This window comes from Bufo bufo, chromosome 3 (genome assembly GCF_905171765.1).
Source record: "Bufo bufo chromosome 3, aBufBuf1.1, whole genome shotgun sequence".
Classification (NCBI taxonomy): Eukaryota; Metazoa; Chordata; class Amphibia; order Anura; family Bufonidae; genus Bufo; species Bufo bufo.
Window position 1 is genome coordinate 450,562,243 of NC_053391.1, and position 15,251 is coordinate 450,577,493.

Sequence of the window (15,251 nt, forward strand, 5' to 3'; positions counted from 1 at the left end):
TAGGACTGCAATTCTGCACAGATGAATTTTACATATTTAACGCTGGAAGCTCAGTCTTGGTGTTAATGGGTTTCTAAATCCCCTGCTTTCGTTTACACAACCATGGAGATAAATATAAGGATATTTTTTGTCTGACGGATGCCATATAGAGGATACCATAGAGTTCCATTGTTAAAAAAATAAAATAAAATAGTCTGTATGTAATTGAGCACCCATAGGATAAAAAGGGAGATTTGCACGTTAAGGCAAAAATCTGCAGCACTGCATAATTCTATGCAGAACTGAATCTGAGATGGCTCCTGCTTGGTACTGGAAAGGTGTAACTAGTAAAGCAGGCCTGGGTGAATCTTTTCCAGATATAGGAGTCATGACATGACTAATGTAAAAATGCAAATCATACATCATGTAGTACATGGCAGCCTCTTTCTAAAACAGCAACAACCAGTCCTAGGCTGATGCTCCAGCATTGCAATGGAGGAACAGAGATCGGTGTAAAAAGCAGGTCTTTTTAAATGACCCCCAATATGTACACCTGATGAAATCTATCATGGGTTACACAGCGGTACCAATACACCTTGCGATAAATGAAAGAACCAGCTGGTGCTACCGCATCCAGGGTTTCGCTGGTGTGTTGTGATTTCTCCTGGAACCAGAACAGGGTGGTTGTGATGATAAAGCAAACAGAATAACCACATAAACAGGGCATAGTAACTGCCCATGTGAAATCCCCAGAAGGGGGCGCTGTGCTGGCCTGTAAGACCTAGCCATCCAAATGGTAAACTTGTGCTATCACACATTAGTTATTCTTACATTGTGCCCCCCTCACTGTAGTAATGTCCACATTGTGCCCCCACACAGTGGTAATGTCCACATTGTGCCTTCTCATAGTAGTAATGTCTAAATTGTTCCCCTCACAGTAGTTATGCCCACATTTTGTTCCCTCACAGTACTTCTGTCCACATTGGACCCCTTCACAGTAGTAATATCCCCATTGTGCCCCCTCACAGTACTGTTCACATTGTGCCCCTTTCACTGTAGTTAGCCCACATTGTGTCCCCTCACAGTAGTAATATAAAATCCACATTGTGCCCCCTCATGGTACTGTTCACATTGTGCCCCCTTTTACTGTAGTCAGCCCACATTGTGTCCCCTCACAGTAGTAATGTCTATATTGTGTACCTCACAGTACTAATGCCCACATTTTGCCCCCTTACATTAGTAAAAAAACAACAACCTGAATACTCACCTGATTATCGGCACATCTTGCGTCTCTCGCCCCTTGTGCCATCGCCTCTCCCCCCTTGTGCCATCGCCTCTCCCCCCTTGTGCCATCGCCTCTCCCCCCTTGTGCCATCGCCTCTCCCCCCTTGTGCCATCGCCTCTCCCCCCTTGTGCCATCGCCTCTCCCCCCTTGTGCCATCGCCTCTCCCCCCTTGTGCCATCGCCTCTCCCCCCCTTGTGCCATCGCCTCTCCCCCCCTTGTGCCATCGCCTCTCCCCCCCTTGTGCCATCGCCTCTCCCCCCCTTGTGCCATCGCCTCTCCCCCCCTTGTGCCATCGCCTCTCCCCCCCTTGTGCCATCGCCTCTCCCCCCCTTGTGCCATCGCCTCTCCCCCCCTTGTGCCATCGCCTCTCCCCCCCTTGTGCCATCGCCTCTCCCCCCCTTGTGCCATCGCCTCTCCCCCCTTGTGCCATCGCCTCTCCCCCCCTTGTGCCATCGCCTCTCCCCCCCCTTGTGCCATCGCCCCCCCCCCCCTTGTGCCATCGCCTCTCCCCCCCCCCCTTGTGCCATCGCCTCTCCCCCCCCCCTTGTGCCATCGCCTCTCCCCCCCCCCTTGTGCCATCGCCCCCCCCCCCCCTTGTGCCATCGCCTCTCCCCCCCTTGTGCCATCGCCTCTCCCCCCCTTGTGCCATCGCCTCTCCCCCCCCTTCTTGTGCCATCGCCTCCCCCCCCCCCCTTGTGCCATCGGCTCTCTCCCCCCCTTCCCCTTGTGCCATTGTCTCTGCTCCCCTTGTGCCCTCCTGCCCCTCCTCCTGACACCCAGAGTGCACAGCATCATTGGTTGCTATGACGCTGTAGACTCTGGGTGCCCGGCCATAGTCGTGCACCCACCCCCTCGGTGTCGCCAGCTTACGTTTCCAGCAGGGATGCCGCCGACACTCAATCGTTCTGCACTGCTCTGGGCCGGACGTCACACAGCGCGTCTGGTTACAGCGTGCGTACGTCAGGAGGTCAGTGCAGCTCGGGACAGTGGACGTGCTGTGGAGTGTCCGGAGGCCCCCTGCTGGAAAGGTGAATATTCCAAGTGCATTGCGGGCCAGCTGGAGACCACAGAGCGGGAATAATAGCAAGCGCTTCAATCCCGCCCCGTAGTGACGTGGCACAAACGAATCCGCGATGCAAAAAATTTGCATAGAAGATTTTTCTGTGTCGAATTACTCGATTTAATCGAGTACTTGTTGCAACCCTACTAGCAAGTGATTGTTAGTAGTTAAATTTTACCCATCATTTCAATCGTTTTCGTGGAAATCATCTGTTTTCAATAATATTTTCTTGTCCTGTATGTTTTTAACATTACATTTTCAAGGCTAATATTACTGAATGGCTATAACGTAATTGATCTTCTCTATTACTCCTACAACATTACATTTTTAGCAATCTTTGGTTTTTACATTACATCTCCTCTAGTACCCACCCATAGGAAATTTGCACATTTGTTTTGCTCTTGTATGGCAAGCCTCCCTTTGTCATAACATTATTTGTGTCTGTCAGAAGAATGACCCACGGACACCATGAATAGATACAAATATGACTAGAAGCCAGGACTATGTGGTTTCTATAAACACAAGTGGTTTGGTCCCGTAGCTGCAGCATTTCTTGTGCTCTAACCAAACTAGTTTGTCAGGTTCCCCCTTCTTGAGCCGTACCTAGTGTAGTCCTTTGGGCATTTCATTGTGAGAGGAACTTGCAAGTGCTCCAGTCCTCCCCGCTGACAACATGCACTATCCAATGTGCCTTTTTTTATGGACTTTTCTCTTTTTCCACAGCGTGTCCTTGCACAGAGGCAACTGTAGGCCAATACGGTTCGAACCTCCAATGTTGGACTTCCACGAACAGTAAGTACACGGGACTTCTCCTTATTTCTAATGATTTCCAGCTTGTGTTATGGCTGGTTGTGTGCTAGCTCAGCTGCTTTCACATAAGTCCTTACACAGTATTACATCACTTGGTGACTTATTCCGTGCTATTATGGTTTTTACGTAGTGCGGATGTTTATTGATTAGATCTGGATGGGTGACTTTTTTTTAAATCAATGGACTTGTATCTAGTCAGTACATCGAATTGTGTGTTCTTTTTATTTGCCTTGTGTTTGAGCTGATAAAGCTAAAAGAGCATGACAAAGCAAAGCTGCGAGCAGCACTTTCTACACAGATGACCAGACACATGGCAGCTTTGTTAACTGCACCCCAACACCCCAGCGCTAGTCCATGCTGTGTGATGCCACCTCCGTGGACATGCCATCTGCTGTCATTGTTTTACTATTGCCTCATGTAGGTGGTCTCACCCTTAGTGAGGACCTGTTTCCATTTGCCATGCTTGTTGATACCATTTAGTGTGTATTTTGTGTAAGAAGATGTAAACTTATATACTGTATACATTCTTGTATAGGGGCATTCCTCTGTCATTTTTGTAATGCTTATGAACTCAAGCAGAACAATCATGCATTAAGCCTCATTCACGTGTCCGTGCCTAAATCCCTGAAAAGGTGTTCAGTGATGCCTCCGTGAAGATGTCCGTGATAGATCCGTGTGTCAGTTTTTTTGCTGTCCGCGTGTCATCCGTGTTTCACTGACACTGCACAGCTGAAAAATAGTTTTCACAGCATCTCTTCCTAATGATCTATGAAACGCGGATGGCATCCGTGTTGCATCCGTGTTTTTCACAAACCCATAGACTATAATGGACATGATGGACAAAATAGAGCATGTCCGTGTTTTCTGTGAATCACTAACGTATGAATGAGGCTTTATACTTTATAATAATATTTATATCATAGCCTGCAAGATGCGGCAAAGAATATGACATGTCTTGTCTTGACTCAGAAGCCCTACCGTGTGCTTCTGAGTCCGTGCTTCTGCACCACAAAAGATAGGCCATGTCCTGTCTTTGGCCACAACATGCGGATGATGGATCATTAAAGCCACGGCCAGTGTCCATGTTTTGCGGATCCTCGGTTAGTGTGAATGCACCCTTTGCATACATCACGCTAACATGATATGCATCTGACAGGAGTCTAGTGGAGTAAAGGTATGGGATTGTTTTCTGTTTGGGTAATATACTCCAGAGTAACAGATTTTTGGAGGCCCTGTTTCATATACCTCCCAGTTCTCTCTTTTTGGTTGTTACTTTAAGCACTTTATTTGTATCTAGTTTTGAGCATAGATACATTCCTCCCGATTGTGTTTCTGGATAGCCCAGTAAAATGTAGCAAAACGTGTTTCTGCTGTGGCTGGAACGTATGCTCAGAAATAGATAGTATGACATCACGGTACAGCTCTGACCATGTCTTATGTGAAGACGAATGTACAAGGGAGTAGTGCTGATTATTTTGTCATTATATTTTTTCAAGTGGTTTGAAGTCAAACAATAGAAAAAGGTGTAGTGCTGATTATTTTGTAATATTATATTTTTCAAGTGGTTTGAAGTCTAAAACAATAGAAAAAGGTGTTTAATACATTCTTACATCAAGTTTTATGGTTTTCTAATGAGAATGGAAGGAACAGAGTACAAATATTGGCAGCAGGTTGTACACTGTTGTATATAAAAAGCCATTGTTGTTCCTCAGAAGCAATATAAAAAGTTGCTTTAGGGTATAAATATATGTCTGCCGTAATAATACGCAGTTAAATAGCACTTTGTGGTCAAGGCAGATGCAGGAGGCAAGGGAGAAGAAAACAGAACATCTAAGGGAGCCACTCGCAGGATGTGAAGACAAATGTTCTGTCTAGAAGGACAATCTGGACAACCAGGACTGCATGCTCATGGATTCCCTAAAAGTATCCTAGAGATACCTCGAAAATGTGGTTTGAGAACATAGTCAAGTGATGTAAAGAAACCTAGGAGTGAATGATAAGTATAATTATTTGAGTTGTCCATATCAAAACTAGTCCTAAAGAACTGTTGTGGAGAAGTTTCAAGAAAGGCTATGGTCATTGCAGGAATGCAGACCCCACATGTATTGCCATTGAGTGTGACTTCATCAGGACTGATCGCAATCTTTGAACCATGTGGGGGTCTTTTGGCTCTGTTCTGGATCTATGATATGGTTTGTAAACAGCCACACACGTGGATAAAAAGTTGTCTATGCTGAACATGCCAAAGAGCTGAGCAGCTACACACATGGACAAAACTGTTACCCTTCTGTGAAAGAAAAATCCACAATGGTCACTGAAACAACTTGAAACTGACATAAGTAATAATAAATAATAATAAAAAAAATACTGAAAATCAGACATTGCTTTTGAATTGTGGTTCAACAGAATAATTCATAAAACAAACTAATGAAACTGGCCTGGACCAAAATGGTGGTACACCTAACATAATATTTTGTTGCACAACCTTTTGAGGCAATCACTGCAATCGGGCGATTTCTGTAACTCTCAATGAGACTTTTGCACCTGTCCAGAGGTATTTTGACCCACTCCTCGTGAGCAACTTGCTCCAGCTGTTTAAAGTTTGAAGGGGGCCTTCTCCAGACTGCATGTTTCAGCTCCTTCCACAGATGTTCAATAGGATTTAGATCAGGACTCCTAGAAAGCCACTTCAGAATAGTCCAATGCTTTGCTTTTATCTATTATTGGATGTTTGTCATTATCCTGTTGGAGGACCCATTTCCCTGCGAATGACACCAAGCTTTCTGACACCGGGCAGCACATTTCTCTCCAGAATGCCTTGATAATCTTGTGATTTATGGTACCCTGCTCACATTCAAGACACCCTGTGCCAGATGCTGAAAAGGAGCCCCAAAACATAGCAGAGCCTCTTCCATGTTTCATACTAGGTACAATGTTCTTCCGTATGCTTCATTTGTGTCTGTGAACATAGAGCTGATGTGACTTGCCAAAAAGCTCCAGTTTTGTCTCATCTGTCCAAAGGATATTCTCCCAGAAGCTTTGTGTGCCTGTCAATATGCATTTTGGCAAATTCGTCTTGCTTTTTATGATTTGCTTTCAATTGTGGTTTACTCCTCGGTCATCTTCCATTAAGTCCACTTTAGCTAAGACAGCGACAGATGGTGCTCTCTGACACTGTTGTACCTTGACCTTGAAGGTCACCTCTAATCTCTTTGGAAGTTGTTCTGTGCTCTTTGGTTACCATTTGTATTATCCATATCTTCAATTTTCCTCCGGTGGCCAACATCTAGGGAGGTTGGTTACAGTACCATAGACCAGGGGTGGCCAACCAGCCGCTCTCGAGCTACATGCGGCTCTTTGCCTCTTCAAGTGCGGCTATAGCGGTGGAGCTGGGAAGAAGTCAGGCCAGCACACTCTCCACCCCATGCTCAGATCTCCTTTCCTGATAGGGCACCATTACTACTCTGCAGCTCCAGCTCGCTCGCCACTACGTCCTGATGCGCACCGTGTCAGAACGTAGTACATGGAGACGCGCACTATGACCTGACGATGTGCGCATCAGGTCACAGTGGAGACCATGTCAGACCTGCAGAGTAGCAGGTGCCTGATCAGGAGCTGGTGCCCGATCAGGAGAGGTAGGCGATTTCTTTAAATTATAGAATTGAGCATGGGGGTCTGATCTGAGCATGGGGGAAGGGAAATTTTATCTGAGCAATGGGGGTCTCTGGTCTGAGCATGGGGTGGGTCTGGTCTGAGCATGGGGGGGGGGGGGGTCTGACACTGGAGACCATGTCAGATCTGCAGAGTAGCAGGTGCCTGATCAGGAGAGGTAAGCGATTTCTTTAAATTATAGAACTGAGCATTGGGGGGGTCTGGTTTGAGCATGGGGGGGTCTGGTCTGAGCATTGGGGGGGTCTGGTCTGAGCATTGGGGGGGTCTGGTCTGAGCATGGGGGGGGGGTGTCTGGTCTGAGCATGGGGGGGGGGTGTCTGGTCTGAGCATTGAAGGGGGGGGTCTGGTCTGAGCATTGAAGGGGGGGTCTGGTCTGAGCATTGAAGGGGGAGGGTCTGGTCTGAGCATTGGGGGGTGGGTCTGGTCTGAGCATTGAAGGGGGGGGTCTGGTCTGAGCATTGGAGGGGGGGGGGTCTGGTCTGAGCATTGATGGGGGGGTCTGGTCTGAGCATTGATGGGGGGGTCTGGTCTGAGCATTGAAGGGGGGGGGGGGGTCTGGTCTGAGCATTGGGGGGTCTGATTTGGAGGTCTGATGAGGATTGGGGATCTTAGTTGGAGGTCTGATGAGAAAAAATTTTTTTTTTCTTCTGCTAATGAAAAATAAGAAAAAACCTCAGATCGGATGAAAAATATAATTTTTTCTTATTTTTCTCCGCTAAAACCTAGGTGCATCTTATAGGGCGTGACCGTGTCAATTCAGACCTGCGGTTTGCGGCTTTTAGCTGTGGTTGCGGCGGCTGGCGGCGGTGCCATCGGGTCCCCGTGCGGCTGATTTTTTTTTTAATAAAAACTGTGCTAAATAAACCATTTTTTGTCACCTTACATCACAAAAAGTAAGCGATCAAAAAGTCACACGCACCCCAAAATAATGCTAATCAAACCGTCATCTCATCCCGCAAAAATCATACCCTACCCAAGATTATCACCCAAAAACTGAAAAAATTATGGCTCTCAGACTATGGAAACACTAAAACATGATTTTTTTGGGCTTAAAAAATGAAATCATTGTGTAAAACTTACATTAAAAAAAAAAAGTATACATATTGGGTATCGCCGCGTCCGTGACAACTTGGTCTATAAAAATACCACATGATCTAACCTGTCAGATGAATGTTGTAAGTAGCAAAAAATAAAAATGGTGCCAAAACAGCTATTTCTTGTTACCTTGCCTCACAAAAAGTGTAATATAGAGCAACTAAAAATCATATGTACCCTAAACTAGTACCAACAAAACTTCCACCCTATCCCGTAGTTTCTAAAATGGGGTCACTTTTTTGGAGTTTCTACTCTAGGGGTGCATCAGGGAGCTTCAAATGGGACATGGTGTCAAAAAAACCAGTCCAGCAAAATCTGCCTTCCAAAAACCGTATGGCATTCTTTTCCTTCTGCGCCCTTCCGTGTGCCCGTACAGTAGTTTACGACCACATACGGGGTGTTTCTGTAAACCACGGAATCGGGGACATAAATATTGAGTTTTGTTTGGATGTTAACCCTTGCTTTGTAACTGGAAAAAAAATATTAAAATAAAAAATCTGCCAAAAAAGTGAAATTTTTAAATTATATCTCTATTTCCATTAATTCTTGTGGAACACCTAAAGGGTTAACAACGTTTGTAAAATCCGTTTTTGAATACCTTGAGGGGTGTAGTTTATAGAATGGGGTCATTTTGGGGGGGTTTCTATTATGTAAGCCTCACAAAGTGACTTCAGACCTGAACTGGTCCCTAGACATATGGGGAATGTAAAGTAATAACTATTTTTGGAGGTATTACTATGTATTATAGAAATGCAAAAAAATTGTGTATATTTTATTAAATAACATGATTACATACATGACGTTACGTTTAAAAAGAAGTAGCAGCAGGAAAAAACCACCATCCCAGTGGTACACTACATAAGGAATAACGATGATGGCATGCCAATCACAAATCTATATAGTATGTGGTAAAGTCTCCTATATACATACGTTCAATATCCCTGTGTAGGACAAGATTGCATTGGACCTGGGACTATTCGGTCTATCTTGTTGGGACCCCTTCGGCCTGGTGGCATAGTCTTCGCCAGGGGGATTTTTTTCTAGTTTGCACATCTTGTATGTTCTCTCCATAGAGGATTTATATATTTTGGTTAGATATGATGTATATTTATTTATTTATGTATTCTTCTTGAGCATGTTATATGTCACACAATTGCAGGATGGACAAGATTGGGATATAGGGACAATAGGAATAAATTGGTTTCGTCATCAAGCTACATTGGATGAGGGTTGGCTGTTACCGGCAGCCTCCCCCCTCCCCCTTTTTCCAGTCATTAGGTTGAGTGAGATCTTCACTCTGTGGCTTTTTCGTTCCTTCCCTCTCCCCATCCTCCTCTCCCACCCCCCTACCCCCCTCTTATGTTTTGGTCAGCACTCCGCTAGGTACCATGGGTACACATAGTTTCCATATGGTCCGGCTATTTTTGGAGTTCTGACTGTGGTTACTTCCCTGGAAGTGACTCTCTTGTCCTACACAGGGATATTGAACGTATGTATATAGGAGACTTTACCACATACTATATAGATTTGTGATTGGCATGCTATCATCGTTATTCCTTATGTAGTGTACCACCCGGATGGTGTTTTTTACCTGCTGCTTCTTTTTAAATGTAACATCATGTATGTAATCATGTTATTTAATAAAATTTACACCATTTTTTGCATTTGTACCTTTGGCTTGGATTCTTGTAGGTCGTTGTTTTGTTAAAGGAGCTGGTACTTTTTGTACTTCACAATAGTTGACCCCCTTTATATTGCCGCAACATGTGTTGCATTGACTCATTGTAGTTTTGGTATGGGTATCAACGTTGGTCTTATATCGGTATTAATATGTATTATAGCAGTAGAGAAATTGAAACTTGGAAATTTGCTATTTTTTTTTTTTTTTTACAAATTTTTGGTATATTTTGTATTTTAAAAAAAAAAAAAATTAAGTTTTTTGACTTCATTTTACCAGTGTCATGAAGTACAATATGTGACGAAAAAACAATCTCAGAATGGCCTTCATAAGTCAAAGCATTTTAAAGTTATCACCACTTAATGACACTGGTCAGATTTGCAAAAAATGGCCTGGTCCTAAGGTGAAATAAGACTGTGTCCTAAAGGGGTTGAGGCCTGTTTCAGATGAGTGTGTCCTGTGCAGAAATCACGCTCTGTGTGTGTGCGGCATTTCCCGTTATGGACACTGCTATTTTCTCAGGAGTGCACGGCATTATAATTTTTAATGATGGTATTTCTGCATGACCTTATGTCTACAGAATTGAGCCTTATTTGGGCTACTTTCACACTCGCGTTTGGTGCGGCTCCGTCATTGATCTGCACAGACAGATCCATTCAGATAATACAACCGTCTGCATCCGTTCAAAACGGATCAGTTTGTATCATCTTTAACATAGCCAAGACAGATTCGTCTTGAACACCATTGAAAGTCAATGGAGGACAGATACGTTTTCTATTGTGCCAGATTGTGTCAGAGAAAACGGATCCGTCCCCATTGACTTACATTGTGTGTCAGAACTGATCCGTTTGGCTCAGTTTCGACAGACGGACACCAAAATGCTGTAAGCAGCGTTCTGGTGTCCACCTCCAAAGCAGAATGGAGACGGAACGGAGGCAAACTGATGCTTTCTGAGCAGATCCTTTTCCATTCAGAATGCATTAGGGCGAAACTGATCCGTTTTGGACCGCTTGTGAGAGCCCTGAACGGATCTCACAAACGGAAAGCCAAAACGCCAGTGTGAAAGTAGCCTAACACGTCCGTGTTTTGATCAGTGATTGTGAGCCAAGACCAAGATTGGAGGCTACACAGAGATCAGGTATAAGGGAAAGATCTGCACCAGTTCTGTGTTTAGTGTCACATCTGGTTTTGGCTCAACATCACTGGTGGAAATCACTGAGTAAAACACTGACATGTGAATAAGGTATTATACTGACATAATGCTGTCAGTATAATTAAGTAGATACAGGTCAGGCAGAGACGCACAGTATTATAACTCATTATACTGCCGTACGCTCCTAAGAAATGAGCAGTGTCCATAACGGGAAATCACATTCACACACGGAGCGTGAATTCCACACCGGACACGCTCGTCTGAAACGGGCCTAAATAGGCAAACTGATTGCAAGCTTGAAGATACCCGTGATGCTAATTACAGGACACACCTGAGTTTAACATGTCCCTATGGTCAGATTATTTCCAATCTTTTTTAGGGGTGCCATCATTTTTGTCCAGGCCAGTTTCATTAGTTTGTTTTATAAATTATTCTGTTGAACCACAATTCAAAAACAATGTCTGATTTTCATTAGTTGATTTTCAGTATATTTTTATTTATCATTACTTTTGTCAGTTTCAGGTTGTGTCAGTGACCATTGTGGATTTTTCTGGAAGGGTACCAACAAGTTTGTCCACATGTGTATGGGCTCAGCCCTTTGGCCTGTTAACTTTATCCATATTTAGGCTCATGTGCAAACTGCAGCCAAATAATATATGCTTCATATCTGGTTAGTCCTAATCCCCTGCAATCTCTGAAAGAGGAATGGCAAAGCCTGACAATCCCCAGGGACCAAAATCAATTTAATCAACGTGAACCATATCTTGGAGAAGACACAGGGTTTATAAAGAATCTTGGGAAGGATGTCCATTTCCAGTGCCACCATCCTACAAAACCAAAACAATGGTTTTATCACTCCTGGAACTCCCAAATTCTGCTTTAAAAAAATCACACAACAAGGCTTTTGCAACGTTTTGTTTTGACTCGTGCAAAAGTTCTAAAAATTAGGTGAAAAAGTTGGTGTGGCTAGCTGTGTTAGGCCTTTTTCACACGAGCGTGACGGATTAGGTCCGGATGCGTTCAGTGAAACTCGCACCATTTTGCAAGAGCAAGTTCAGTCAGTTTTGTCTGATTGCGTTCAGTTTTTCCCGCGCGGGTGCAATGCGTTTTGATGCGTTTTTCATGCACGTGATAAAAACTGGAGGTTTACAGACAACATTTCTTAGCAACCATCAGTGAAAAACCCAAACGCATCGCACCCGCACCCTTGGCTTCATAGAAGTGAATGGGGCTTCAGTGAAAAACACATTGTACCCGCATGGAAAAAACTGAACGCAATTGCAGACAAAACTGACTGAACTTGCTTGCTAAATGGTGCGAGTTTCTCTGAACGCCTCCGGACCTAATCCGTCACGCTTGTGTGAAAGAAGCCTTAATGAGTTTCGCTCCCGATTTATGACTGGGGCTTTTTTTTTTTTTTTTTAAAAGTCACAAAAAAATATTTCTCAAGGCTACTCCAGTAGGGGGTAGTGCGGAAAAACTGGAGTAGAATTTTTAGTTAAAGTTTTAGGGGATGTTCATACAACAGATTTTGAAAATATGCAGAAAAAAAAATTTGTGCGGAATCTGTTAATTTTCTGCATGTTTTTTGTGCGGTTTTTGGCACTTTCTTTTTCACCTTCTTATTTTTTCAGCTTTCCTTTCATATCAATGGGAGAATCAGCCATGTTGAGCGTGCTGCTTCTCTGCCTCCCTTTTGAAATGAATGGGAGACTTTTTAGATGTCCTTTTTGGCGTGGAAAATGTGAGAAAAATGGCGCCACAAAAACCCTTGGGCCCTTAGGTTTAAAGATGAGCCACATTTAACAAACAATGGACCAGATTTATCATTAGCTCCAGTCAGAATAATGGAGTGAAAAAGTCTCAAATTTTTGCGCAATCGCTTGAACTGCGCAAAAATTTGCGACTTTTATTGGCTCTGCGCAATGCTCGCCAGGTTTCTGAAAGTGGTGGTGTTTTCTTATGTAAATGAATCTCTAGACAGATTTACTATTGCGACAACTTAAAAAGTCGCAAAAAAAAAAAATGCGCAAAATCACTCCAATGAGGACCATGCTTTTCTTATGCGAGTTTTTAAAAGGACTTGCGACTTTTTCGTAAAGAAGTGCGACTTTTGTAAAGCTGCTTACTGACGGATAAACTGCTATCATCAAACCACATTTATCACGGTCTTTGAGGCCCGATCATAAATCTGACTTGGCTAAAACTGACCTTAGCCATATGTAAAAGTGGAGTGAGCTGTCAGAGTAATGATAAATCTGGCCCAATGTGTGCCATTTGACAAATTTGGAGGAAATTACTCCAGCACGGACTCCAAATATTAACCTCATGATAAACTCCCCCAGTGAAGCGGCATTCACATTTTGGAGAACGCTTTCTGCTATATACGGGCAGTAAAGAATTCACTGTGTCCAGATTGAACATCCTTGGCATTTGAAGATTGGACGCATTTCATACGTTTCCAGGGCAGGAGCAATATGTAGCATTTGGACTTATGGGTGTTATTAGACTTTTAAAGCTTCCCTCAGCCGGTTGTTTATTTCAAACATGTGACAAATGTTTTAGGCACTTGAACGTTTTGTATATGTGTACGTTGTCTTAAGGAATTTGGCCTGTGAAATACCAAAAAAAAACAAGACATTCAATAAGCAGTCAAACCCAAATGCCTGTTATTTGTGTATCATACCTTGTGGCAGATGAGTAATAAAAGCATACCAGAACGTACAGCATGTTTGTATCCTTAAAGGGGTTTTTCACCTTCCTGAGCTTTCTTTCAGACCTGTAGTGGTGAGCGTAGTTACCTGATCCCCGCTGCTGGGTTCCAGCTCCATTGCTCTCCCCCTTGTCCTGCAAGTCACTGGTCTACCCACATCAACCTCTTTTTGATGCAGGTCATGTGACTGGCGTTACTGGATTTAAACTGACCACGGCATCTGAGGGGTTAAATGTCTGCGGTTATCTCATGGCTAATCAGACATTTAGCAACAAGTGGTTGCAAAAAAAATATTCTAGACAATGTCTATGCATTTGAGGCAGCTTCCGTTTCCTTTCTCATGGCAGTGTGTTTGGTACAGTGTTTCATGTCAGACGCTCTTCCCCATGCTCCCGAGGATAGTTAATTGCATACAGTATGTGATTCACCTGCATCAGGCTCTCGTGTTCATTCATTAGCCTTTAGGCTAGGGCTAGATGGTGACGTGTTGCAGAAAAGTAGCGCAACGTTTTTTTATAATGATAGTCAATGGTGTCAAGTTGGATTTCTGTGCGACTGTCGCATTGCAGTCACAGCGCGACACCATTGGCTATCATTGCAAAAAAATGTCATGTGACATAAAAAGCTTGTCACAAAGAGGGGGAGGGGATAGTGCACCACTGACTCCACCCACACCCCTGTCCCTGCCTACCTGCACTATCCGTCCTAAGTAACCGAGCGCTACTGGGCGGCGTTCCCTAGTCTTGGTAAGTGTGGCGGGACAAACGAGACAGACAAACATAGAAAGGTCAACAAGCCGAGTCAGAACCAGGAGGTAACAACAGTACAAGAGGATAAGCAAAGAAGGGTCACCGAGTGCTCAGCTTGGCGCTCGGACTCCTTACAGTTGCCATGGGAGTGGAGGACGCCGACCGCGCTAAGGAGGAGAGTGCGGCCAGGTCCTCCCCGCTCCCTGTTGCTGTGGAGACAAGGACGCAGCACACGGCCTCGCTCCGTACTAGCCGCAGGGCGCCGGCAGCACTGAGGAGGGGAAACGTGAAGCCGGTGCCTCGTGACATAGCAATGTAGTTGTACCCTTTTTGTTGCGCGACACGCGTCGTCATGCAGCCCTAACCTTAGTGTGAAGCAGGGATCAGCAACCTCTGGCACTCCAGCTGTTTTTATACTACAACTCTCAGAATCCTCCTTTCACATGCAGGAATTGTAGTTTCACCGCAGCTGGAGTGCCGAAGAGTGCTGATCCCTGGTGTAGAGTAGTACAGAATAATCATACCTCTAAAAACAAACACATCTATTATTTATTTCCCAAACAACGTCCAGAAATCAGTTCACGAGTCTGATGCAAAGTATGAACATGGTTCTAAACGCTATATACATTGTTCAAAATGTCAATAAATAGTTTTTAACTGTATGATTTTAAGTGATTGTTACTGTCACGAGGCTCCTCCAGTACCATTTGTAGGTTCTGCCTCACATACAGTACAGACCAAAAGTTTGGACACACCTACTCATTCAAAGAGTTTTCTTTATTTTCATGACTATGAAGGCATCAAAACTATGAATTAACACATGTGGAATTATATACATAACAAACAAGTGTGAAACAACTGAAAATATGTCATATTCTAGGTTCTTCAAAGTAGCCACCTTTTGCTTTGATTACTGCTTTGCACACTCTTGGCATTCTCTTGATGAGCTTCAAGAGGTAGTCCCCTGAAGTGGTCTTCCAACAGTCTTGAAGGAGTTCCCAGAGATGCTTAGCACTTGTTGGCCCTTTTGCCTTCACTCTGCGGTCCAGCTCACCCC

At 44.1% G+C, this 15,251-nt stretch overlaps 1 protein-coding gene across 3 annotated transcripts in view; it reads left to right on the forward strand.

Annotated features, from left to right (window-relative positions):
- TMEM131 (transmembrane protein 131) overlaps positions 1–15,251 on the forward strand; it is a 255,812-nt gene that overhangs the window by 134,189 nt on the left and 106,372 nt on the right. For all 3 annotated transcript variants that reach the window (XM_040425124.1, XM_040425125.1, XM_040425126.1), the window contains exon 4: positions 3,048–3,116. In XM_040425124.1, the coding sequence (XP_040281058.1) occupies positions 3,048–3,116 (69 nt within the window). The remainder of the gene's footprint in view (positions 1–3,047; positions 3,117–15,251) is intronic.